Raw genomic sequence first — 27,099 nt, 5'->3', positions numbered from 1 at the left:
TTTTATACCATTTAATTGAGTTAATGGTATTCTTGATTACAATAATATTCTACTTTGTATTTTTTTTGCTTAATGTTTACTTTCACAGTCTTTGATATTCTTAAGACATGCCTATAAACTACAGAAAACAATTTTGTAGTGGTGTGAGCTCTGCTCCTTTTGTTATGACTGTGAAGGGTATTCAAACTTAGGGTCTTCTGAATTGAAATCACATGATTATATTATTTCCAACAATGACCTTTCCTTTGGTTCCTAGTTACACATCTTCAGATGTGAATCCACACACTGACATAAATAAGAAACCACAAAAATAAAGGACCCAGTGCAGCATGTGGGAGCAAAAGAGAGAGTAAGAGGAGAACATTAGTTATCTGAAGGTGGAAATGGGAAAATGGGTTGGAGTGGTTCTAATTACAGATGGTGATAGAAGTAAATACTTTCCTTTTTAATGAAACAGAAAAGGGGAAATGTTGTGGGATAATGCTTTTGTACACTGGTTTAACAAAACGCTAATTGGCCAGTAGCCAGTCAGGGAGTATAGTAGGGATAAACAGACAAGGAGAATTCTGGGAAGAGGAAGGCTGAGTGAGGAGATGCCAGTGTGCTGTCCAGGGAGCAGCATGTAATGGCATACAGGTAAAGTCATGGAATACATGGTGACATATAGATGAACAGAAATGGGCTGAGTTTAAGTATAAGAGCTAGTCAGTGGTAGGCCTGAACTAATGACCAAGCAGTTTTAATTAATATAAGCCTCTGTGTGTTTACTTGGGTCTGAGTGGCTGTGGACTGGGTGGGACACAGGAAAACTTTCAGCTGCATCATTGTTATTAAGTCACTGATTCAGGGTTGATGAATTCTTCCTGTCCTTTTCCCCGGAATGAGACAGAAAGTATTTTAGATTGTAGAGAGATATTGATGGGATATTGGTTTGTAGACCTGAATGACTCATGTAGAAAGAGTTTTATGATTCCTCCAGTCTATTGATAATTTAGATTGGCATAGGAAATCATCAGTTTTAGAGAACATGGTATCCTGCTGATTTCAATGGACCATTTCTGGCTTAACACTTTCTGGATGTTTTCCTTTTACCTCCTATGATTTCCTCTTTTGGAAACATTTGCATCATCCCAAGTCACTTTTGCATGTAAACTATCATGGAAGATGATTTTGTGGAAGTGTACTCTAGAGGAGTCATCCCTGGGGTTTTGCTGACTGTTGTCATATGTATAATCATGAGGCCCGAGGATAAAGAAGATCTCCAAAGATATTTTGAAGCTTGTTTTTATCTTGAATACAGAGTGATATATAGGAGTAGTCAGTGAAGACAGTTCCGGAATTCTCCACAGAGTAGAAGAGGTCTGACAAAAAGATATGTGATTAGAGTATTGACTTCACTCAGCAAGGATATTACAAAAGCTTATGCTCACAAACAGTAGCTGTGTATCCAGCTGATGGCTACTTTCAAATCCATGTCCCCATGCTTACAAAGTGGCAGACACTTCTGTATGACAATGTTCTCTTGGATTTCTGTCTTCTGGCTCTTGCAGACTCTTGTTCTAGAAGAAGAGTCCAGAACTTTAGAAGCTTCTCAGTGCTCTTTGAAAAAACAATGGAATCGATACAGTGATGGAAATGTGGTGATTGCTGCATTTGTTCCTCCTTTTAATTGCTTTTTCAGGAAAAAAACGATTGATTTTAACATTAAAGAAATATATAACACCACACAGTAAGTGCTTTTAAGGAATTCATTCATTTTTAGAATTCAGTTTGCATTGTCCTCAAGGAAGTTTGGATGCATCAATGTGCCTTTTACTTCCCTTCCATGCTTACTACTCTTGCTGTCATATAATTCTTTTTCAGGTAGGTTTTCTGTTCACCCATTTTCTTCTCTATAGGACAGAAGGGCACTTTGTATTTATTAATGCTCTTTAACATTTGATTCTCCAATTCTCTCTAACTTGCTCTGCTTTGCCTTTAGCTGTCAGGGGTGGAATATTGTCATGGATTTCTCTGCAGAAGGAACGTTAAATTCAAAGTTGACACATTGCTTTGGGTAATTTCCAAAGTGTAGTTGTTCTCCTGTGAGAAGTAATGTCAATGACTGTAGTGACTCCAGAGTTCCTTATGTGATATACAATGACAGTAACTGTGTGTGCTGGCTGCTTCAGATTGGAGAGGAGGAATGTGAGATTTTGGAGTGGAGGTATAGATGACTCATAATATTTTTCTTTAGTTTTGATTAGAAATCTTTAAGATTCTGTTTATTTACCTTCATTTTCCTCATTTGACACTTGTTTCTAAGTATTTTCAAACTATTTCAGATATATTCAGAAAAACACATTGATGTTGATGGTGGCCAATGAGGGCTGTTTCCTAGTTAGTTTGATGCCTGTAGGATTAGAGGGCATTGGCAGATATTTGATAGTATTGTGTGGGCTCTGCTGGAGAAAAATGCCTTTGTCGGATTCACTGTTATAAATTAAAGATTTTTTCTAATCCATGCAGACATTTCTGTAGCTGTAGGATCTAATTATTAAGGTCTGAAATAAAGAAAGATGGCGTGTGTTCAATTTAGAATACAACCCTGTAAAATGGAAATGCAGAAGCAAGTTCAAAGAGTCAGGTGCTAGAAGACTGAGTGAAGATAACTTTGGGTCTTTGTGGTGTGAGTGGGTTTTTGCTAAAACCTGAGTGAAGTGCTAAGTCACCAGCTGAAGAAAGTAGAGCAGGGAAAATGATCAAGTGATCAAGTAGAGAACTTGGTAGATTCTATGCATGCCTTCATAACTTAGGATGAAATGGGCACAGTCAATGTGTCCACAGAAATCCAATTATAGTTGCTTGCCTGTGTGATTACATTCAGGAAGTGGGTTTATTTTGTCTTTTTTCCTCTTCAGTTTATTTTCCTCTCATTTTGATAGGCATGTTCATTCTGATCAGCATAACAAAAGGTCATTAAATGTGGGTCCAGTGACAGATATTTTCCATTACAATATTTTTTGTGGCTTAATCTCTTATTAGGTCATCTTTCATGTAATAATTAAAAAGATGATAAGCAAACAATTTTTATTTTCTTTTAGTGCACATGAAAATTTATCAAGTGTTATCAAAATTGTTTTTGGAGGCTTCTCAAACTATAAAGTAGGAATAAAATACTATATGATCAAGTTATTCCACTTCTGGCTCCATCCCTAACTTCACATCCTGCCATGGACATTTCTTCATGTTGTGAATAAAATCTCATCACGTAGATGTAATTTTAAAATATATTCAAAAATTATACATTTATCTCGATTCACATAACTAGACACACTTTTATACAAAATTTGAATTATTTCATTATGATGAGGTCATTATATGCTTCAAGTGCCATGGTTAGGTTATTTGGTGTTGAAATTATTTATCATATGGGCTAGCATAGATACTTTAGCTTCTTTCGGAGGTTATCAGAACATCTTATGTGTTTATACAGCTCTCTCTTAAGGCTGCTTCAGAGTAGGGTCCTTCTAAGTGTGTCAAATAAAAGTAAACAGATGACAAAGATTGTGAACATAAGACACATTTACTGACAGCATTCATGCTAGGAGTGTGTTTTGTCAGTGTGGTCACATCTGCAACACACGAACTCAGACTGCTGGGACTACTATAATTCCTAGTGAGAGTGTAGTTAGAAATATAATTGGGGTAGTTTCCCCTTATTATAGAATGAGAATAGGCAAGAAAACCACCTAAAATATATGGCAGTGTTTGTCATGCATGGTAGAAGACAAAGGATTTTGGTTACTGTTGTAAGGACAGTAGTTTGGTGGAAACACTTGAGATATTTTGAGTTGACCTGTGTAAGTTCATAATCAGCTACTGTCTCTCCTAGGTTACAAAGTTGTGGGAAACACTAAGAGGTAAATTTTGAGCAAATATGTTTAGCATCATTGTTAACATGAGTTTTGCTTGGTAAGGTGATATGTGAATCTCTGCCAGTCTGGATCAACTTCCAGGGCCTTTCATGTGCTATTGTCCCTCAGTGAGCATCAGAAGTCAAGAGTTTTCCTTGCCCATGCTGTGATTTCTTTTGGAAGCACTGAAGGAATTGTCTCTGTGTTTTGACTCTTCTCACTGTAGACTTGACACAGTGAAAAATTCAACTTAAATTATGTACAGTTTTTTAAATAATTGTTAATCTTATTTCACTGAGATTTTATTACTTTTAAGTCTTATACTATGTGCACCTTAACTCACTTATAATTTCATACTTGTAAATGTTGTAGATTTTCTCAATTTTGGAAACATTTGTATGTCATAATCTTTATATATAAATTCCTCTTTTAACAAAACAATTTCAAACTTTACATCATTCTAGCATTTTATTTTTTATTAATACCATAAGACTTAATAGGCCTAACATATTAAATTACAATCTATTTTGAGAATATTTATTCAAGAGTGTCTCCTCTTTTTGAGTTCTCAATGATACCACAATTCAAATTAATACATGTTAACACTAGAGAGCCAATGAAATTATTCTGATTAATAACAAAAATTGATAAGGTATTTTTTGAGCAGAGTGTGGGTGATCCAGAAAAAGACACATTGAAAATTCTTTACTAAGTATGTATGAAGACAATTTTGCATCACATAGATAAATAGGCCATCCCACCTTTCAAAAATATGAGATGGTTACTACTTTTTAAAAGCTGTAATAACAATTAACTAGTCCTGTTGTAGTTACTTAATCCAACAGATTTGAAGGTATGAAGATGCCTGTGCTTTAGCTTGAAATATATGTCAAAAACACTGTGTTATTTCTTTAAACAACCATTTGTTCATTTATTTGTTTTTAATGAGTCTGTAGTGGTTAGTAATATCCTTAAAAACAGCTAGTATCCTCTTATGAGTGAGTACATACCTTGTTTGTACTTCTGAGTCTGGGTTGCCACACTCAGGATGATATTTTCTAGTCCCATTCATTTGCCTGCAAACCTCATGATGTCATTGTTTTTCTCTGCTGAGTAGTACTCCATTATGTATATGTACCACATTTTCTTAATCCATTCGTCAGTTGAAGGGCATCTAGGTTGTTTCCAGGTTCTGTCTATTATGAATAATGCTGCTATGAACATAGTTGAGCATGTGTCCTTGTGGTAAGATTGAGCATTCCTTGAGTATATGCCCAAGAGTGGTATAGCTGTCTTGAGGAAGACTGATTCCCATTTTTCTGAGAAACCACCATACTGATTTACAAAGGGACTGTATAAGTTTACACTTCCACCAACAATGGAGGAGTGTCCCCCTTGCTCCACATCCTCTCCAATATAAGGTGTCATCAATGTTTTTGTTCTTAGCCATTCTGACAGGTTTAAGTGGTATCTCAGAGTTGTTTTGATTTACATTTCTCTGATGACAGAAGATGTTGAACAATTCCTTAAATGTCTTTTGACCATTTGAGATTCTTCTGTTAAGAGTTCTCTGTTTAGCTCTGTAGCCCATTTTTTAATTGGATTATTTATTATTTTGATGTTTAGTTTTTTGAATTCTTTATATATTTTGGATATCAGCCCTCTGTCAGATGTGGGGTTGGTGAAGATCTTTTCTCATTCTGTAGGCTGTCCTTTTGTGTTATTTACTGTGTCTTTTGTCTTACAAGAGCTTCTCAGTTTTGTTTCATTATATTTATTAATTATTGCTTTCAGTGTCTTTCCTGCTGGTGTTGTGTTTAGGAAGTAGACTTCTGAGCCAATGTGTTCAAGACTACTTCCTGCTTTCTCTTCTGCCGGGTTCAGTGTAGCTGAATTTATGTTGAGATCTTTGATCCACTTGGAATTGAATTTTGTACATGGTGACATATATGAATCTATTTGCAATCTTCTACGTGTTGACATCCAAAGTTATTAATATGCTTTCTTTTTTCTATTGTACAGTTTCGGCTTCTTTGTCAAAAATCAGCTGTTCATAGGTGTGTGGGTTAATGTCAGGGTCTTCAGTTTGTTTCCATTTGTCCATATGTCAGTTTTTATGCCAGTACCAAGATGTTTTTATTAGTATAACTCTATAGTAGAGCTTGATGTCAGGGATGGTGATGCCTCCAGAGTTGGCTTTATTTTACAGGATTATTTTAGCTATCCTCTTTTTTTTCCTTTCATATGAATTTGAGTATAGTTCTTTCGTGGTCTGTGAAGAATTGTGTTGGGATTTTTATGGGGATTGCATTGAATCTGTGGATTGCTTTTGGTAAGATTGCCATTTTTACTATGTTAATCCTGCCTATCCATGAGCATGGGAGATCATTCCATTTTCTGATATCTTCTTCAATTTCTTTCTTCAGAGACTTAAAGTTCTTGTCATACATGTCTTTCACTTGCTTAGTTAGATTTACGCCAATATATTTTATATTATTTGTGCCTACTATAAAGGGTGATTTTTCTCTGATTTCTTTCTCATCCCATTTATCATTTGTATATAGGAGGGCTACTGATTTTTTAAGTTAATCTTGTATCTTGCCACATTACTGAAGATGTTTGTAAGCTATAGGAGTTCCCTATATTTTTTTTGGGGGGGGGGGTCACTTATGTATACTATCATATCATCTGCAAATAGTGAAAGTTTGACTTCTTCCTTTCTAATTTTTATCCCCTTGATCTCCTTTTGTTGTCTTATTGCTCTAGCTAGAAATTCAAGTACTATATTGAGTATATATTGAGAGAGTGCACAGCCTTGTCTTGTTCCTGATTTTAGTGGATCACTTTGAATTTCTCTCCTTTTAATTTGATATTGGCTGCTGACTTGCTATAATTGCCTTCATTATGTTTAGGTATGTTCCTTATATTCCTGATCTCTCTAAGACCTTTAACATGAGAAGGTATTGAATTTTTCAATGGCTTGTGCAGCATCTAATGAGATGATCATGTGTTTTTGTTTTCTTTCAGTTTGTTTATATGGTATATTTTACATTGACAGATTTTCATATGATGAACCATCCTTCATGTCTGGGATGAAGCCAACTTGGTCATGGTGGATAAATTTTGATGTATTCTTGGATTTGGTTTGCCCTCTGCATTGTGAGACAGTTGTGTAGCTTGATCTACTCAGGAGGCCCCTGGCAATAGGATCATAATCCATCCCTGCTGCATGAGCATGCTTTTTGGAGTCCACTATCTGTGATGGGACACCTTGCATAGCCTTTAGGAAGAGGGAATGGCTTGGACCTGACTCTACTAAATGTACCTCCCCATGGGAGGCCTTACCTTCTTGTAGGGAGGCATGAGGGTGTCTTGGGAGGGGGAGGTTGAGGGGCAGGAGGAGAGAAGAGGGGGAATCTTTGAATGATATGTAAAATGAATTAAAAAATTTTCTTAATTAAAAAAAGATTGAAAAAATCCTTAAAAACAGTAACATGATTTATGTCTACATATCCATTATTATATGCATATATCAGATTTAAAAGCACAGATATAAATTAATCTTTTTCTTAAAAAATAATTTTATAATATACAATACATCACAACTACAGCTTCCTTTAGCTCCACTCTTCACATTCACTAGTAGAAAGAAATTTATCTCAGGAGGTAGAAACAGAGTCAGAGACACTTCACTCCCAGTATTAAGATTCCAACAAAACTCCAAGGTAACAACAACAGCATATGTGTAAGGCCCATGCAGGGCCCTTCAGTCTCTCTAAGCCCCAATGAGTCCTGCTTTTTGATAGTCCTCTTGGGTCTGGCTCTTTGATTCCTTAGTTTTCCTGCTGTCCTCAACACCTCTGGCTCCTGCAATCCTTCATCTTCCTCTTCTGCTGGGTCCCCTGAGATTAGCCTAATGTTTGTGCATCTCTTTATCTGTTCTTATCAACTGCTAGAGGAAAGAAAGTTCAATATACAGTATGAGAAAAATCTTCTGGTTTAGGAATAATGTTCTCTTATAGCTAATTCATAATCATAAGCTATGGGGACAATGTTGGAGAACCAGAATAGGTTCTCAAAATGAAAGATTTCATTGGATGATAATTTCCCTAAAGTGTCAAAACACTAGTGGGTCTGCCATGTGGATCTCCTTATTCAAAGATATCACCAGTGCTATCTGTTCAACTCAGCTTTTCTCCCAGTGACTTGTAGATTTACTTAAGACTTTTAGGTAAGGAAACCATTGCTTAATATGTGCTGCACATCCAAATTATAACCATTCCTGGGCTTACATAAAATTATTTGTTAGTATAAATATGACATTAAAATTATAAAAGCAGTTGCATCAAGCTGGTAACGCAGTATGGAATGGGTCCACTTTAACAATATTTACAAAACTTCTATGCAGGTTCAAGTTGAAGAACTACCAGTGTTCTTTGGCCTTCATATTTGCCATTGAGGAGATCAACAGGAACCCTCATCTTTTACCCAACACATCTCTAGGATTTGATCTCTATTATGTTAATCACTATGAATGGGATTTTCTCAGGGAAGCTTTTCATTGGCTCACAGGAATGGGAATCAAAATTCCCAATTACACATGTAGAAGGGAGAACAAAGCTGCTGCTCTACTTACGGGAACATCACAAGAAACAACTAGCCATATTGGGAGACTGCTAAATCTCTACAGATATCCACAGGTGAGGGATGTGGCCATGAGGGAGCAAGTAAACAGTACTGGAATGCAAATATTTTAGGTGTTATCTCAGGTAAAGGAAAGAGGCTCATGGCTTGTCTAAGAGAAGTCAGGCATTTGGTTATGTAGTCTCATATACTTCGCCTTTAGATGGAGAAGGTGAAGAGGTTGGAGCCCACAGAGCCTATTTAGATAACTCTGTGTCTTATCAGGAACTCTCAGTATGTCTTGAGGAATGAGATAGGATTTTAAAATACCAGGAAGACAAGTTAGTCCCTACTGAACCCAAGTGCTTCTTCAGGTGCAAGTTTGTGTTCTATATCAATATTTTCATTCTTGTTTCTGATTTGATAATCCCTTCAGCTTAGTTTTGGGCCATTTGACACTATCCTGAGTGATGGAGGCCAGCTTTCTTCTCTCTACCAGACAGCTTCAAAGGACACATCTCTGACATTTGGCATTGTCTCTTTGATGCTTCATTTCAGCTGGACCTGGGTGGGGTTGTTCCTCATGGATAACCATAAAGGACTTCAGATTCTATCAGATTTTATGAAAGAGTTTCAAAGGAATAACATGTGTGTAGCTTTTGTGAAAATGATGTCAAAAAGTTTGATTTACTTTCAATATGCATACAAAGAAACTTCTCACTTGCTCTTAATATCATCTGCAAATGTGGTTATCATTTATGATGATATGGAATTTGTATATGGCTTAATGCTATATGCAATATATTCCTTAAACACATGGAAAGTTTTGGTCATGAATTCACAATTGTATGTTGGTACCATTATAGAACCTCTGGTTTATGGTTCATTTCATGGCACTCTTTTTTTTGGAAACCATCATGACGAGATTTCTCTTTTTAGAAAATTTATCCATACATATACTCCTTCTAAATACCCAGAAGACCATTGTCTTAGTATTTTGTGGAATACTTTCTTTAATTGCTCTTTATCTTTACCTGACTGTAAAATATCAGGTCATTGTCTATTCAATGCTTCTTTGGAATTATTTCCTTCAAATCTGTGGAAAATGGAAATGACTGAAGAGGCTTACAACATATATAATTCTGTGTATGCTGTGGCTCACAGTCTCCATGAGATGACTGTCAAACAAGTAGAAATTCAGTCTTATAGGAATGAAGAGTGGAATGCCCACCCCTGGAAGGTAATTTCTCTTCCTGTGTATTTTAAGAATATCACTGTGACACACCGAGGCTTAGTAAAAACACTCAATACAATATTGTGCTTTGTGCCATATTTTACCAAAAAGGACATGAAAGAGTCAATGTATCTTGTCTAAATATCATTGCAGACATATGTCATTGTCCACACTGAATGGATGGCAATAACATGGTTAAAATGTGTGTATGTCAATATCCACTTTGTGATAAAAATAACCTCAGAATCTTCTCTTGGTAACAGGACCATGTTAATTTGATACCCCATTATCCCTAAATACATTTCTGAACAGAAATAGGAAAAGTAGATCCTAAATAGTCAAATGCTACTAGACCCTTAAGGTTAAAATACTGAAGCAATAGCTATGTTATATAACTGACCTTTTTTATTACACTTTGGAGATCAACATCAAATTTTGCAAACTGAGAATTGAACTTTTTCTTTAGTGGTTCACATTTGTCAATTTTGGATATTTGACACAGTCAGCATTCTTTAGTAGTCCTGGTGTTTTTATCTATCTATCTATCTATCTATCTATCATCTATCTATCAATCTATCTATCTATCTATCTATCTATCTATCTATCTATCTATTTATGTGTGCCTGCCTGTGTGCGTGACTGTATGTGCCAGTGCTTTCTTTTAACACTCACTGACAGTTTAGAAATATTATGCTTGTGTCATTTTGGAAGCTTTCATCATTAAAATAATAATAGCTTGTTGTAACTTGCATTTCACCTCAGGGATTAAAGTCAATTAGAGATTCTGTTTTATTTGGTTTAGTAGAACTTTTAGGGGACTGAATTCATCATAAGTTTTTACATTTCTTTTAGCTTCTCCCTTTTCTCAAGCAAATCAATTTCACAAATAGTGTTGGACACCATGTGGTTTTGGATTCACAAATGAAATTAGAGGAAAAGTATGATATTTTCAATGTCTGGAATTTTCCAACTGGTCTCAGACAAAATATGAAAGTTGGAACATTTTCTCCAAAAGCTCCGCAGAGTCAACAACTGTTTCTGTCTGATCATATGATACAGTGGGCCACAGGATTTACAGAGGTGGGTTGAATTTTATGTCATTGCATTGATCACTATGTAAATGAACATTTGTTTCTCAATGTAATGATTTCTGGTTCTTTACATGGGACTCATCAGTATATACAAAACAACTGCCAATAAGAGAAATTTTTGCTGCCTTAATCTTGGCAATGGGATTGTTTATTTTCCATACATTTCTCTAATGGCAAACATTTCAAGTGATAAATTAATTTCCCTTTTATTAAGTTTCATCCCTGTGCTGAATCAACACTGAAGAGAGGATTAATTTAACTCTGAGAGTAAGAAAAATCAGTGCATGATCCTTTGCCCTTTTGCTTTCCAGACTAGAAAAGGCATTGAAGTATGGAGTATTGGTGGCCTTGGAGTCCAGCTCTGCAAGGCCACCTCCTGGGTTCAGGTGAGAAGCCACAGTGAGGCCAAGGGAATTTAGGATATTTCTAATCTCAGTGGTAAAGAAAAAATTCACACAAATGATGTCCAGTCATGTCCCTTTTTTGTTCTGCCTCAAGTTTCAAATGTTTCCAGTTTATAAGGACATAAACCTTGGCAATAGCAAGGTTACAAGCCTTTTTTTCTCAGGGCCATAAAGTTGAGAAGAATCATACAAAGCATTACCTGTCAGCTTTTTTATGGCTGTTGGTGGGCATTGCTGTAAAAAATGTTCTGGCTACCTCTTAAAGGGGAAAAGGTCATAAAGAGGAATACTAAACCAAAAGAAATTAAAGAAGGGAAAAGGGAATTCATGTACTATACTACATTTCTTTTTTTCCCTTTTTAATAAATATTTTTATTTTATAATTAATTTAATTTTACAATCAGTCACAGATTCCCTTGTCCTCCCTCCTCCCACCCCCAGCCTTCCCCCTCAATTCACTCCCCATTCCCACCTCCTCCAAGGCAAGATCTCCCCTGGGGATTCAGGCCAGCCTGGCAGATTCAGTTGAGGCAAATCAAGTCCCCTCCTCTCTGCACCAAGGCTGAGCAAAGTATCTTAGGATAGGCCCTAGGTTCCAAAAAGCCAGCTCATGCTCCAAGTTCAGGTCCTGGTCCCACTGCCTAGGGGCCTCCTAAACAGTTCAAGCTTATCAGCTGTCTCACTTATCCAGAGGGCCTCATCCAGTTTCATAGGGGCTCCTCAGCTATTGGTTCACAGTTCATGTGTTTCTGCTGGTTTGGCTATTTGTCCCTGTGCTTTTTCCAATCATGGTCTCAATAAAACAAAACAACAGTCTACAGAATGGGAAAAGATCTTCACCAACCCCACATCTGACAGAGGGCTGATATTCAGAATATATAAAGAACTCAAGAAATTAGACATCAAATATCCAACAGTCCAATTAAAAAATGGGCTATAGAGATAAACAGAGAATTCTCAATAGAAGAAGCTCAAATGGCTGAAAGATATTTAAGGAATTGCTCAACATCCTTAATCATCAAGGAAATGCAAATCAAAATGACTCTGAGATACCATCTTACAGCTGTCAGAATGGCTAAGATCAGAAACACTAAAGACAGCTTATGTTGGAGAGGATGTAGAGCAAGGGGAACACTCCTACACTGTTGGTGGGAATGCAAACTGGCACAGTCACTTTGGAAATCAATATGGCACTTTCTTAGAAATTGGGAATCAACCTCCCTCAAGACCCAGCTATACCACTCTTGGGCATATTCCCAAGGAATGCACAATCATACCAGAAGGACACATGCTCATCTTTGTTCATAGCAGCATTATTTGTAATAGCCAGAACCTGAAAACAACCTAAATACCCTTCAAGTGAAGAATGGATCAATAAAATGTGGTACATATACACAATGAAATACTACTCAGCAGAAAAAACCAATGACTTCATGAGCTTGCAGGCAAATGAATGGAACTAGAAAATATCATCCTGAGTGAGGTAACCCAGACTCAGAAAGACAAACATGGTATGTACTCACTCATAAGTGGATACTAGATGTAAAGCAAAGGATAACCAGACTGCAACTCACAACTCCAGGGAGGCTACCTAGTAAAGAGGACCCTAAGAAAGACACAGGTATCACCCAGCAACAGAGAAATGGATCAGATCTACATGAGCAAACTGGGGCTAAGGGGAGTAATGGAGGGCAAGGGTTGGGGGAAAGAGAGCTTAGGGGAGTGGAAGATCCCAGCTGGATTAAGAACAGAGAAGGAGAACAAGGAAAGAGAGACCATGATAAATGAAGACCCCATGGGAATAGGAAGAAGCAGCGTGCTAGAGAGGTCCCCAGAAATCCACAAGGATAACTCCACTATAGACTACTGGCAGTGGTTGAGAGATTGCCTGAACTGACCTACTCTGGTGACCAGATGGCCAAACACCCTAACTGTCATGATGGAACTCATCCAATACCCAGTGGAAGCAGATGTAGAGATCCATGGCCAGGCCCCAGGTGGAGCTCCAGGAGTCCAACCAGTGAGAGAGAGGAGGGATTATATGAGGAAGAGATATAGAGTACATTTCTTTTTTTTAAATTAAGAAAATTGTTATTCATTTTCCATACCAACCACAGATCCCCCTCTCTTTTCTCTTCTAAACCCTACCAGACTTCCCTCCCAACCCACCTTCCATTCCCTCCTCCGACAAGTTGGGACCTTCTGTGGGAGTCATTAGAGCCTGGTACATTCAGTTGAGGCAGGACTAAGCCCATCCCCCTGCATGAAGGTTGTGTAAGATGTCTCATCATAGGTATCAGGCTCCAAAAAGCCAGCTCATGTACCTGAGATGGATCCTGATCCTGCTGCCAGGGGACCCCTTAAGCAAATGTGGCTACACAACTGTCTTGCTTATTCAGAGGACCTAGTTCAGTCCCATGGAGGCTCCACAACTGTTGGTCTAAAGTTCATGAGTTCCCACTAGTTTGGTTTAATTGTCTCTGTAGATTTCCCTATCATGATCTTGATGTCCCTTGCTCATAGAATCCCTCTTTCCTCTCTCTGACTGGACTCCCAGAGCTTGGCCTGGTGCTTGGCTGTGGATCTCTGCATCTGCTGCCATCAGTTGCTGCAGAAAGGCTCTGTGATGACAGTTAGGGTATTCACCCAACTGATTAACAGCATAGTCCAGTTCAGACACCCTGCCTACTTTTGCTAGTAGTCAAAGCTGGGGTCATCCTTGTGGATTTCTGGGAATTTCCCTAGCATCCAGTTTCTTCCATGATGTCTCCCTATCATGGTGTCTCTTTCATTGCTTCCCCACTATGTCCCTGTTCCAGCTTGAATCTCCTATTCCCTTATGACCTTATCCCCTACTCCCTACCCTCTACTATCCCCCTCACCCTCAGTTCACTTATGGAGATCTCATCTATTTCCCCTTCCCAGGGCAATCCATGAATTCCTCTTAGGATTATCCTTGTTGGCTAGCTTATCTTGAGCTGTGGGTTGTAGTCCTGTTATCCTTTGCTTTATATTTTGTAACCACTTATGAGTGAGTACATACCTTGTTTGTCTTTCAGAGTCTGGGTTACCTCACTCAGGATGATATTTTCTAGTCCCATTCATTTGCCTGCAAACCTCATGATGTCAGTTTTTTTTCCTTCTGAGTAGTACTCCATTGTGTATAGGTACCACATTTTCTTTATCCATGCTTTGGTTGAAGGGCTTCTAGGTTGTTTCCAGGTTCTGGCTATTACAAATAATGCTGCTATGAACATAGTTGAGCAAGTGTCCTTGTGGTGTGATTGAGCATTCCTTGGGAATATTCCCAAGAGTGGTATAGCTGGGTCTTAAGGAAGATTGATTCCTAAATTTCTGAGAAACCACCATATTGATTTCCAAAGTGACTGTACCAGTTTGCATTCCCACCAACAGTGTAGGAGTGTTCCCCTTGCTCCACATGCTCTCCAACATAAGCTGTCATCAATGTTTTTGATTTTAGCCATTCTGACAGGTGTAAGTGGTATCTCAGAGTTGTTTTGATTTACATTTCTCTGATGACAGAAGATGTTGAGCACATCCTTCAATGTCTTTTAGCCATTTGAGATTTTTCTGTTAAGAGTTCTCTATTTTAAAATTGGATTATTTGGTATTTTGATATCTAGTTTCTTGAAGTCTTTATGTATTTTTGAGATCATCACTATGTCAGATGAGGGGTTGAAGATCTTTTTTTCATTCTGTAGGCTGTCCTTTTGTCTTATTTACCATGTCCTTTGCCTTACACAAGCTTTTCATTTTCAGGAGGTCCCATTTATTAATTGATGCTCTCAGTGTCTGTGTTACTGGTGTTATATTTAGGAAGTAGTCTCCTGTGCCAATGCATTCAAGACTACTTCCTACTTTCTCTTCTATCAAGTTCAGTGTAACTGGATTTATGTTGAGGTCTTTAATCCACTTGGACTTGAGTTTTGTGCATGGTGACAGATATGGATCTGTTTGCAATCTTTTACATGTTGACATCTAGTTATGTCAGCACCATTTGTTGAAGATGCTTTCTTTTTTTCATTGTACAGTTTTGCCTTCTTTGTCAAAAATCAGGTGTTCATGAGTGTGTAGATTAATAATAGGGTCTTCAATTTGATTCTTTTCATATGCATTTCAGTTTTTATGTGAATACACAGCTGTTCTTATTACTGTAGCTCTATAGAAAAGCTTGTGGTCAGGGATGATGATGCTTCCAGAAGTTGCCTATTGTCCAAGATTGTTTTAGCTATCCTGCATTTTTTGTTTTTCCATAAGAAGTTGAATATTTTTCTTTACAGGCTTATGGAAAATTGTGTTGGGATTTTGATGGGGATTCCATTGAATTTGTAGACTTTTCTTTTGGTAAAATTGAAATTTTTCTATGCTAGTTCTAACTATCCATGAGCATGGGAGATCTTTCCATTTTCTGATATCTTCTTCAATTTCCTTTTTCAAAGGCTTAACATTTTTTTCATTTGGGTCTTTCACTTGTTAGAGTTACACTAAGGTACTTTTATTAATTGTGGCTGTTGTAAAGGGTGATGTTTCTCTGATTTCTTTCTCAGCCCTTTATCATTTGTATACAGGAGAGATACTGATTTTTTTGAGTTAATCTTGTATCTTGCAACAATTCTGAAGGTGTATTTCAGCTGTAGGTGTGTCTTGGTAGAATTTTTGGGGTCACTTATGTATACTATCATATTATCAGCAAATAGGAAAAGTCTGACTCCTTCCTTTCTAATTTGTTTCCCCTTATTTATTTTACATACCAATTGCAGTTTCTCCTTCCTCCTGCCCCCCCCCCGCCTTCCTTCTACCCCACCCCCATTCTCTTATTCTCTCAGTTTGTGTCTTTTTTATTGTCTCTATTTCAGTCTTCAAATCTTGAAGTGTTTTCTTCACCTGTTTAATTGCTTTTTCTTGGCTTTCTTTAAGGGCTTTATTGATTTCTTCCATTTTTTTCATCTTTTCCTCAATTTCTTTAAGGGAATTTTTCATTGCCTCTTTATAGGCCTCTATCATCTTCTTAAGGTCAATTTTAAGGTCAATTTCTTCTGCTTCTTCTGTGTGTGAATGTTCAGTTTTTGCTAATGTAGAACAACTAGGTTCTGATGGTACCATATTGGTCTTTTTGTTGTTGACTGTATTTTTGCACCGGTGTCTATCCATCTCTTCCTCCACTTGGTGCAATTGGTGTCTGTGTCTGAGGGAGCCTCTCTTGGTCTGATGGATACACTTATTTCAATGGGAGCTCTTGGTCTGATCAGAGCTCTTGGTCCAGTTGGTGCTGATGGACTCTGTGTCTCAGGGAGCAGCTCTTAGTCTAATCAGTGCTGGTTGGGTTGGGTGGAGTTGGCACTTGTGGGTTCCAGGATCTGGTGGTGGTGGTGATATTATGACCTTTCTGCAGGAGACCTGTTCTGCTGGCCTGAAACTGGGACTGCAATGGCCCAAAACCTAGAGGATGGGGTATTTGGCTATGAGAACAAAGACTCACCTCTTAGTCCAATCAGCGGTGGCAGGTTCTGTCTCATTGAGCAGCTGCAGTCTTGGAGGGTCGATATTTGTCTTCTTCATTGCGCCTTTTTTCTTTTTTCAGGTCTTGAACTTTTCCCTTCACCTGTTTAATTGCTTTTTCTTGTTTTTCTTGGCTTTCTTTAAGGGATTTATTGATTTATTCCAAATCTTGTTTTTTACTCATTTTCTTTAAGGAAACTTTTATTTCCATTTAAAGGTCTCTATCGTCTTCATAAAGTTATTTTTAAGATTGCTTCTTTCTGCTTCTTTTATGTTGTGATGTTCTGGTCTTGATGTTGTAGAATTGCTACTTCTGGGGGTACCGTATTGTTCTTTATGTTGTTGCATGTATTTTTGCACTGGCATCTACCCATCTTCCTCCAACAGGTACAAGAGGTTTTTGTGTCTGTGGGAGCTGCCTTTGGTCCAATCTGTCCTTGCTGTGTTTGTGTCTCAGAGGGCCACTCTTGGTCCAATCAGAGCTCTCGGTCTAGTTGGAGCTCTTGGTCCAATCAGAGCTGGTGGATCTGTGTCTCAGGGAGCCATTGTGGTCACAGGGGAATGGGTGAGTTTGCCGTAGGGAGTGGGTCTTATAGATAGCAGGGTCCATTGTGGGGTGTTGGTGGGTAGACCTGCCCACAGGGTTCTTCCCTGCTGGCCTGAAACCGGGGCAGCAATGGGTGGGGGACACAGATTGTACCCCATGGCCTAAGTAATAAAGGCAGGACGCTCTGGGTGGGAGAAGAGGCATTCATCTCTTGGTCCAATCAGAACTGGTGGATTCTGTGTTTCAGGAAGCCACTGAGGGCTCAGGCAGGTGGGTGGGTTTGGGGTAGCTAACGGATTTTTTAGATTGCAGGGTCCAATGGGAGGGGATGTTAAGGAAGCCTGCCTGCAGGATTCTTCTTATTCTACATTTCCTAAATGTAGAATATATATACTAAAAGTTTGTGATCAATAAAATGTAAAAAAAAGGCGAAATTCAGCAGAAGCCTTACTTTCCTAGTGCACCTGAAATGACACTGTGTCAATGTATCTGTGGTAACACATGTAAACCATGGGGGAAGCATACAGCATTTAATTTACATCAGCATATTAGCCACATGTTAACTGTTAATAATGAAACTTTCAATTCTAAAAAAATAGATCTTTTACCTTAAATGGTTGGAACAAAGAGAGGACCTTTAACTATTTTGTACAAAATCTAGGGCCTGGCACCTCCAAGCCACTCTGGCCATTAGTGGTGTTCATTCCCAAGATGACAGTGTGAGAAAATTACTTCTCTCCAGAGCTGGTCAATCAATTTACAACATCTACCTGTTAATCATACAGATCCCAGGTCTAAAACATAAGCAATTAGCCTCCTAAGCTAAATCTTGCATCAATAAACCCAGTTGAAAGTGATGATAGCCTTCTGAGGTCAAAGCAGGGATAGCTGAATTGCACTCCCGTTATTTGCAGGCAGGGTGCTTTCAGGGAACTCTGTTGTTTTTAATCTCAAAGGGGCTTTGGTTCAACAAATGCAGAAATTTTGTCTTTGAGTCTATCTGTGAAAGTTCCATTTGTGATCTTTTTGCATAAACACCTCCTCTGGCCAAATTGTCCTGCTATAAAGTTCATTATAGAGAACAGACTTCTAGGTATTTATCAGACTGTGTGACTTATTTTTCTCACCAGTATTACACAGCATGGGTAGAAGTCATCCTTCTAGTAGTAAAAAGGAATCATTGTGTCTGACAAAAGAGGAGAACACTGCTAAGGTTGTGGGACAAGTCCCAAAGCTGCTACAGAGAGTGAAAGGCATGGCATCACACAAGAGATTTACAGTAATAAGCAGACATCTATTCAAAAGACAGTAATTGTCTCACTCATTGCCTTACCTATGAATTTGTCCTCCATCAGATATGCATATTTCTGGTGGGTTGATCTTCTAAATATCAGCTGTAATCTACTGCATAATCTTGATGGGACATAATGTTGATGGGACTCCATCAACAGAGGACACATTTACATTGATTAATTAAATGTCTTGATGCTGAAAAAGGAGTCAGTTCATCAAAAAAATAAATAAATAAAAAACACACACCAAACAAAAGCAACCAAAGATCATAGACTTAATAAGGTCTCGTGTGGCAGGTGCAGGTGCATCAAGATTCAGTCAATCATGGCTGCAAGAGCTTGAGAAAGTTATTCACAATGCTTCTTCAGTCAGGAAGTACATAGAAGTTAATACTTCTCTTCATATTTCTTCTTGTTTTTCACTCTGTCCAGGATAGTAGTCAATGAAATGGTGCTATCTACTTTTACAGTATGTCTTACCCCTCTTCAAGTACCCTAATGTACATCATCTCTCACACAAAGGCTCAAAGACTTGTTTGGATTGTGATTCTGAATCCTTTTAGGTTTGTATGCAAAGAGATATTACATATTATCATTATAGAAAATGCCCCATCCAGCCATTAGAAAGCACACAGTAGGGACACTTTATGACATTCTAGTTGCCCTTCCAGACATGTGTTCAATGATGCAACTTCTTATTATTTTGCGCTGCCACTTAATACTCCCAAAACTGTTCAGAGATTTGTTGTCATTGGATCATTGTTTTAACATACTGAACTTCATTGGGTATATAATTTCAAAGTTTAAGCATCAAAACCATAATCTGCAGTTATAAAAACTTTCCATCTCATTATTTAATATTGAAAAGTACTCTTTATTACCTTAACCCTGTCCCCTCCTAAATGTTTTCTCTCATGTATTTAATTCCCAGCTTCCTCGCTCTGTGTGTAGTGAGAGCTGTGTTCCTGGATTCAGGAAATCCCCCCAGGAGGGCAAGGCTGTCTGCTGCTATGATTGCACTCCTTGTCCAGATAATGAGATTTCCAATGAGACAGGTAAGTGTCAGTCCAACTTGGGTATTTCCCACCTCTTTACAGTGTTCTGCAATGTCTAAGCAGATGGAAACTTTCTGTGAATGAACAGCAGAGATAAGTACTATTATTTCATTTAAAAGTCATAATGTTTCAGTTCATTGTATCATCATTTCAAAATTTCAGTCTGGCCATTGAAATTCATGATTGATCAATATTTGTTCTCTCTAGGCATTGGTCTCTGTAGAAAAACCACTTTATCTATCCCAGAGTAGTCTGCTCATTTTGTCATAGCATTTAACACACACGGTATAAATTGTCAACTTCCCTTGTTTTTGAAAATGCATTTATTCATAATTTACACAAATTTTATGGCTGTGTCCTTACCATCCTTACTTTCATAATTTCAATCATGGCTCTGGATTCATCAAAGATGATCAGAAATGTATTTGATCTACTCTTTGTTATAGTTATGAATATTTTAAGTAAGGTTTTTCATGTTCTTTTGTCTCTTAATGTCTTGCCTGCATGCATGTATATGAACCACAGGCTTGCTTGGAACACATGGAAGGTAGCATAGGTCATCAGATCACCTGGACATGGAGTCACAGATGGCACTGTCTTACCATGTAGGTGCTTGTGACAGAATATGGGACCTTCTGGAGAGCAAAAGGTGCCCTGTACCAAACAACCTTTTTTTCAGTACTTTATTTTTGATATCCTGCATAAATAACTTTCAACATTCCCTTAATTATTATCTTTTCTTCCTTGTTTACCTACATCTTCATATGCATACAGGAAACATCATGGTACATAATATATAAGGAGAGTTTGATCAGCATATAACATAGGTTTTAAATTCCTAAATTAGTTGTGGAGCAGAAAATATACATTAGTGTAGTATATCACAAAAATTATCATGAGAATGTTCCATTGAACAAAATATTTTTTAAATTAAGAATTGTTTATGTAGTATGAAATTAAATCTAGATTTGTAACACTTCTTTTCATTTGATTAACCTAAGCCCTAAAGTACTGGTAATACTCATTTATTATTGCATACAAATAACTCTATCTTTATAATGTGTTAATATGAAGCATTAGTGAACATAAAATAGGTAAATTATAGAAAACTGACTTGTGACAACAGTTGAAATGGCATCATCACTCCCATTAATGGTAATGTTGAGATTAAGCCAGGCAGAGGTGTGCACTCCTGTTCTCAGAGCAACTCAGGACTGAAGTTCAAGGATCTGTTTTTCACAGCAGATCTGGGCACAATAGCAGAACCCTATGTTGAAATACATCCAAGGAACAGAAAATAGGTATGAGGTGACTGAAAATAGTGAATGTGAGAAGCACACACAGACACAAGGTTGAATATGGAGAGAAAACCAGATAAGATTTCCAATCATTATGATTTCAGTCTAATTAGATTCTTTCTTTATTAACTTGAATTTTTGAACCTATAATAATTTCCCCAAACAATCAGGGATTTATATATTATTTCATGAAAATGTAAATTTTCTAATTTTAGAGTGTTTTTGAAGTGCCTATTTTCAAAATGTGTATATTAAGACTATACTATATAGACTTATCATGCATATAGCTGCTTTGTGTGCATTGGTGGTGTGGTAAGTTCAGGCACATGTTCCATGTATAAATTGGAGGAAGACTGAAACCTCAACCTGAAACCCTGAATGATTGCAGTTCAAGAAGACACTTCAAGACAGTTTGAGAAAGAAGACACTAAAACATAAAAGTTAAATGGTTCAGAACAGAGAATCTTACTCTTCAAATCATGTAGAATAATCTGTACTTATCTGAAAATTACATATTTAGTCTCTGTGGAATACTTGGCATATTTTATATACCCTGTGCTCTTTACCAAATAAGACATGGGGTTATGGCTGTGATGAACTTATGCTCTGTTAGAAACCAATAGCCAGTAAATCCATGGGGAACTGAAGAGGAGTGCCTTGAGAGTGAGGATTGTGTGAAGTCACACAATAAAAGATACCCTTGAGAGCTTGTGTGGAGGTTCTAGCAGGGGAGTGCAGCTACTTGTATACACATGACTGAGGATTTGTCCTGCTCCAGTTGGGAAAAGTCCTCCTCTTTGAACAAGTGTGCACCTTCAGGAAGGATGTACATGGAGTGGTGAGAGAGGAAGGGAACACTTTCCTAGCCAGTCAGATCATATGAATCAAGCCTGGCCCTCAATGGGGTGACAGATGTTGCAGCCAGACCAACCTCCAGCCATCATTGCAAGGAGCCTGCTTGAGAATTCGGATGGTGTTAGTAGTCACAGGTAGACATAGCACCCTAAGCAGGTATGGATGACATCTTGAGAAGTTTATCAGTTAGTGAATGTTCAATAAGGCCTGTCAGTGAAGTCCAATAGAAGTTTACTAACATTACAGTGAAGGCCAGCATTATCATTAGAGGATATAAAAATAAATAAATATAAAACTATTCATGAGGTCTGTCATCTTTCAATACCGAAATCTTAATGTTTTCACCTTTTTAAAAGAATCAATTTGAAAATGGTCAAATATTATGTAGATTATGAGGCATATGGCTGAACCATTTTAAGATATGAAAGTATTCTTTCGGCTTAGTGCTCTATGTTCAGGTAGCTTATGAAGCTTTGGATGGATAAATATGGTAATAATATTTTCTCAGTTACCTCATACTCTGTTTGTATAGGGGTATCAATTACTTTTGCAGAAAAGGTAACTAAATGTATAAAATTCACCTATGATTCAGTATATCTTAATATACAGTTATGTCTAATACAAAAAGTATGTGTTGGTCTTTACACTGAAATATCCCTAACATGTCTGTTTCAACAACAGCAGTATGTGTAGCTTTGTAGAAGGTACACAACTCCTCTGCTTTGTGACAGAATAATATATATGCAGACATGTTTATCAGTTAGTTATTTTCCTTGATGCTCTGACCAATTACTTGACAAATTGGCTCAGTTTGAGAGTACTGTCCTCATGTCAGCAAGAGTAGAAGCTGTTGGGCATATTGGTACTGTAGTCAGGAAGCAGGGGGAGAGATGAACACCCTGAGCTCCACTTTTTTTTGGGGGGGGGTCTTGGACTCTAGGCCATGGAATGATGCCCGTACTCTCTCAGTGGGTTTAACCCCTTCCACCAGAGTGAGACTCCCAAACTGAAATGCCCTCACAGACTCAACTTAATATTTGTCTCCTCAGGAATTCTAAGTTCCATCAAAATGAACCATTGCAATCTGTCTCTCTTCCTGCAAAATAATTAACAAATTTACTCTATGAGAGTGTAAGTTCACTGAGGAAGAGGGGACTTATTCTCATTTTGGGAGATAATGAATGGTGCCTGTAGTAAATACTTGAAATAAAAAAGGATAATCTTGGTACCCGCAAAAAATCGTGAATTCAATAACTTGTTTAAATAATTTCAACAAATATAAAATTGAATAAGTCAGTTTGGAAAAATTTTCAACCAAATGAAAGCATGATATAAATACATGGATACTTATGTATTGTTTATTTTTGATGAAACTTACAAATTACCATTAGGAAATTACCAAAAAATTACTCCATCACACACTAAGACTAGTAAAAATGTTTTATATTATCAGGCAGTGGGGGCACATGTCTTAATCCAAGCATTGTAGAAGCTCTGGCAGTCATATCTATGAATGAATTTGAGGCCAGTCTTTTCTACAGAATGAGTTCCTGAACTGCCAGCACTACACAGAGATACCCTATGTAAAAAAACAACAAAAAATCACTTTTATGCCTATCTGTTAAATAAATCTTTTCTCCATGCAAATGACTAAACACTAAACAGATTCAGAAACGTAAGTTTTCATGCTATGAAGAATCTAATAATTCTTATTTCTGCATGAACCGTCAGAAAATGAACAAAGTGGAGAATCCAATAAACTCCATGAAAATAGATACAATGACAGAAAATAGGCCAATGACAGAAAAATATAATACAAAGAAATTAGAAAAAAACTCTTGATAGTTAACTCACATTACCAATTCCTACTTGATGGATTTCACAAGGAGGGAGTCTTATGAATAAGTTAGGTTTACATAATTTAAGTTAATAATTTATGACTATATAAAAAGGTGAAAATTGCCACGTAAAAACAAACATTTTTATGTACAATAATAAAGTGAATAGAATTGTTCACTTCAAATCCCAATAAAGACAATGGTTAGAATCAATTTGAGGTTATTGATTTGAGATCATTTAGGAATTTTCACTATGGAAGACTAATTTACTTGGGTCTTAAACTGTGAAAAGAAGAGATGTAGGTATCATGCCAGACAACTGGTTCTGGGAAGGGTCTTGGGATAAAAGGGGAGCTTGAGCACAGCCTCAACAAAACTTTTATTTATGACCAGATGTAGATAATTGCGTGAAGTGTCCTGATAGACACTATGCAAACACACAACAGAACCACTGCATCAAGAAAGCCATGACATTTCTGTCCTATGAAGACCCCTTAGGAATGGCACTCTCCTGCATGGCCCTGGGCTGCTTTCTACTGACAGTGGGGGTTCTCAGTGTCTTTGTGAAGCACCACAACACTCCCATTGTCAAGGCCAACAATCAGGCTCTCACTTATATCCTGCTCATCTCTCTGACATTCTGTTTTCTCTGTCCATTGCTCTTTATTGGCCATCCCAACACAGCCACCTGTATCCTGCAGCAGATCACATTTGTGGTTCTATTCACAGTGGCTCTCTCCACTGTCTTTGCAAAAACTCTTACTGTGGTTCTGGCTTTCAAGGTCACCATTCCAGGGAGAATGATGAGGTGGCTGATGATATCAAGGGCCCCCAACTTCATCATTCCCATCTGCACCCTCCTCCAGCTTGTACTCTGTGGAGTTTGGCTGAGCACCTCTCCTCCATTTGTTGACTCAGATGCTCACTCTGAACATGGGTTCATCATCATTGTTTGCAACAAGGGCTCAATTGTTGCCTTCCACTGTGTCCTGGGATACCTCTGCCTCTTGGCTCTTGGCAGCTACACTATGGCCTATCTCTCCATGAACCTACCTGACACATTCAATGAAGCCAAGTTCTTGACATTTAGCATGCTGGTGTTCTTTAGTGTGTGGATCACATTCCTTCCTGTTTATCATAGCACCAAGGGGAAGGTCATGGTGGCCATGGAAATCTTTGCTATCTTGGCTTCCAGTGCAGGCCTCCTGGGCTGCATCTTTGCCCCCAAATGCTACATTATTTTGTTAAGACCAGATAAGAACTCACTGCATTGCATCAAGAACAAGGCACTTTCTAAGAGAAAATTCCAACCTATAGCGTAATCCACATGTTTCTTAATTACATATAAGTCTTTAATACAGTTTAGCACCATGCCAACAGTGAGATATAATGTAGCAATTTCAGATTTTTTTGTTTATTGGTTTCCTGTGTTGATGAATTCAGTATTTATTCTCTCATCTTCCAATATGACTTATTTTTTTCTCTGCATTAGAAACTTGATTTCCATAATATTAATTATATTTTTCTTCTAGTTTTAAAGAGAAAGGATATGATTTGTATATTATTCTTTACCTCTTCAAAATTTCATAACTTTGCCTGTGAAATAACATATACTTCCTTATGTATCTGAATGATTCTGATGTTTTTGATATGTTCCACAAATACATCCTGCTTTCATTTCATGTATGCTTTCACTCTGAATAAAAGCACATTTTAAAAAGTGAATCAGATCTTGACATGATGGAAATATTTTGTCAACTGTTTGCTTAATGAAGTGCATGCTACAGGAGAATGCAGGTCAATTTATATCTTTATATCATAACCCAAGTTCAGATATCAGAAAACTGGATACTCCCATTAACAGATAATTACAGGAAGCTTCTGTTAAATCTGTGAAGAATGTCAATGTCCAGCTGTAACCAGGTCATCAGAACCTATATTCAGTTCTCCCTCTGATCTTCGATATCCAAATAGTGGTTTTTGTACTCCCCTTTCACAATTCTTCACGTTTGATATTTTTTCTGTATTCTTCCCATTGAATTTGTGCATTTTGTGAATCCTGCATATTTGTAAATACACTTTTCTAAGAACTCATGAACCTATTCTCTGAGAACAACAGGTTTTCATTCTCTCTTTTCTAGGGTACTGCATTTTGCATAAATATGTTAAGTCTGTGATGCATGCTTTGTATATTGTCATTTCTAACCCTCTTTTAATAGTCCTCAAGCTGTAAACTTGCAAGAATAATGTAGGGGATACATTATTTTAAACTGTATAGTTATATTAATAAGAAGCTAGATTCTATCTTTGAGAATTGGTTCATTTGTTTTTTGTATGTATATATGTATATGTATGCATATATGTATGTATGTATGTATGTTTTTATTTATTTATTTATTTATTTATTTATTTATTTATTTATTTATATATACTTTTTAATGTATTAGATCCTGACTATAGTTTTCCCTCCCTTCTCTCCTCCCAAGTCTCTACCCCAACTTCCACTATCCCCTAGATCCATTCTACACACATTTTTCTTCAGAAAAGAATAGGCCCAACCCAGGGAAACCAACCAAACATGGCCCATCAATTTGCAATGAGACTAGCCAACTTCTATCATATTAAGGCTGGATGAGGCAACCAGTAGGAGGAACAGGGTCCCAAAAGCAGGCAAAAGAGTTAGAGACAGCCACCATTCCCACTGTTTCCAGTCTCACACAAAAATATACTGCACAGAGGGGTCAAGGACTCTACATTATTCCATTTTGAAATACATTTATTTTATAAAACATGTTGCTATCATGGGTCTTTCTCCCTCATTTGCTGCTTGATCCTCCCTAGTTGCCCACCCAACCAACTCCCTGACTACTTTCTCTCCATTTTTTAGAGAACAAATAGGAAAATAAAACAAAGAAGCTAATGGAAAATAAAGAAATCAAATTAAAGGATGAAAAACACATATAAAAACAGATACACACACACAAGCAGACACAGGTGTGCATCTGCAAGATATGCTAGTGCAATGTTGGCACAAAGCTTGGGGGAGTGATCACCACCCTTAATTTGACTTTAGGCCTTTAGCAAGAGGTAGAAAACACCCCACACTGCTTTTGGGAATTATCAACTTAGACCAAATAGGTCAAGTATCTATTGTAAAACAAATGACTGCTGTTCTAATAAAGGACTATATCAATAAATTATTACCTGAAATGAAAACTTCAATGGAATATAGGTTATTTTACTTCATAAGGACACCACATTGTTATTGAAGGGCAGAAACAGCTGGATTAATATGAGCTGTAGGCAGTGAGAGCTTGAGGTATCACCTTTTCACATATTAGAGGACAAGGGAGCTGAGAATGAATGCCACAGCTTGAATAAAGCAGAACCTACAAATGTCTTTAATAACCTACTTCTACCAGGTAGACTCAGAGTCTTAAAAGTCC

At 37.4% G+C, this 27,099-nt stretch overlaps 1 protein-coding gene across 1 annotated transcript; it reads left to right on the top strand.

The window, feature by feature from the left end:
* The first annotated feature begins 1,514 nt into the window (after positions 1–1,514).
* On the top strand, positions 1,515–25,118 carry LOC121826370 (vomeronasal type-2 receptor 116-like). Its single transcript, XM_076560358.1, has 6 exons — positions 1,515–1,640; positions 8,237–8,596; positions 8,956–9,759; positions 10,606–10,833; positions 19,539–19,662; positions 24,047–25,118. Exons 1-6 carry the CDS (start codon positions 1,515–1,517, stop codon positions 24,973–24,975), a joined length of 2,571 nt encoding a protein of 856 aa, XP_076416473.1. The 3' UTR covers positions 24,976–25,118.
* The last annotated feature ends 1,981 nt before the right edge of the window (positions 25,119–27,099 follow it).

The sequence above is a fragment of the Peromyscus maniculatus genome, chromosome 23, assembly GCF_049852395.1.
Source record: "Peromyscus maniculatus bairdii isolate BWxNUB_F1_BW_parent chromosome 23, HU_Pman_BW_mat_3.1, whole genome shotgun sequence".
NCBI lineage: Eukaryota > Metazoa > Chordata > Mammalia > Rodentia > Cricetidae > Peromyscus > Peromyscus maniculatus.
This window is presented reverse-complemented; position numbering and strand designations above follow the sequence as displayed.

Bases quoted from the DNA above. Each gene is read 5' to 3' on its own strand.
- LOC121826370 (XM_076560358.1), top strand. From the start codon at position 1,515: ATGTTCTCTTGGATTTCTGTCTTCTGGCTCTTGCAGACTCTTGTTCTA. The intron at 8,597-8,955 runs GTGAGGGATGTG...TAATCCCTTCAG, and splicing joins ATCTCTACAGATATCCACAG to CTTAGTTTTGGGCCATTTGA. The intron at 10,834-19,538 runs GTGGGTTGAATT...TTTAATTCCCAG, and splicing joins GGGCCACAGGATTTACAGAG to CTTCCTCGCTCTGTGTGTAG.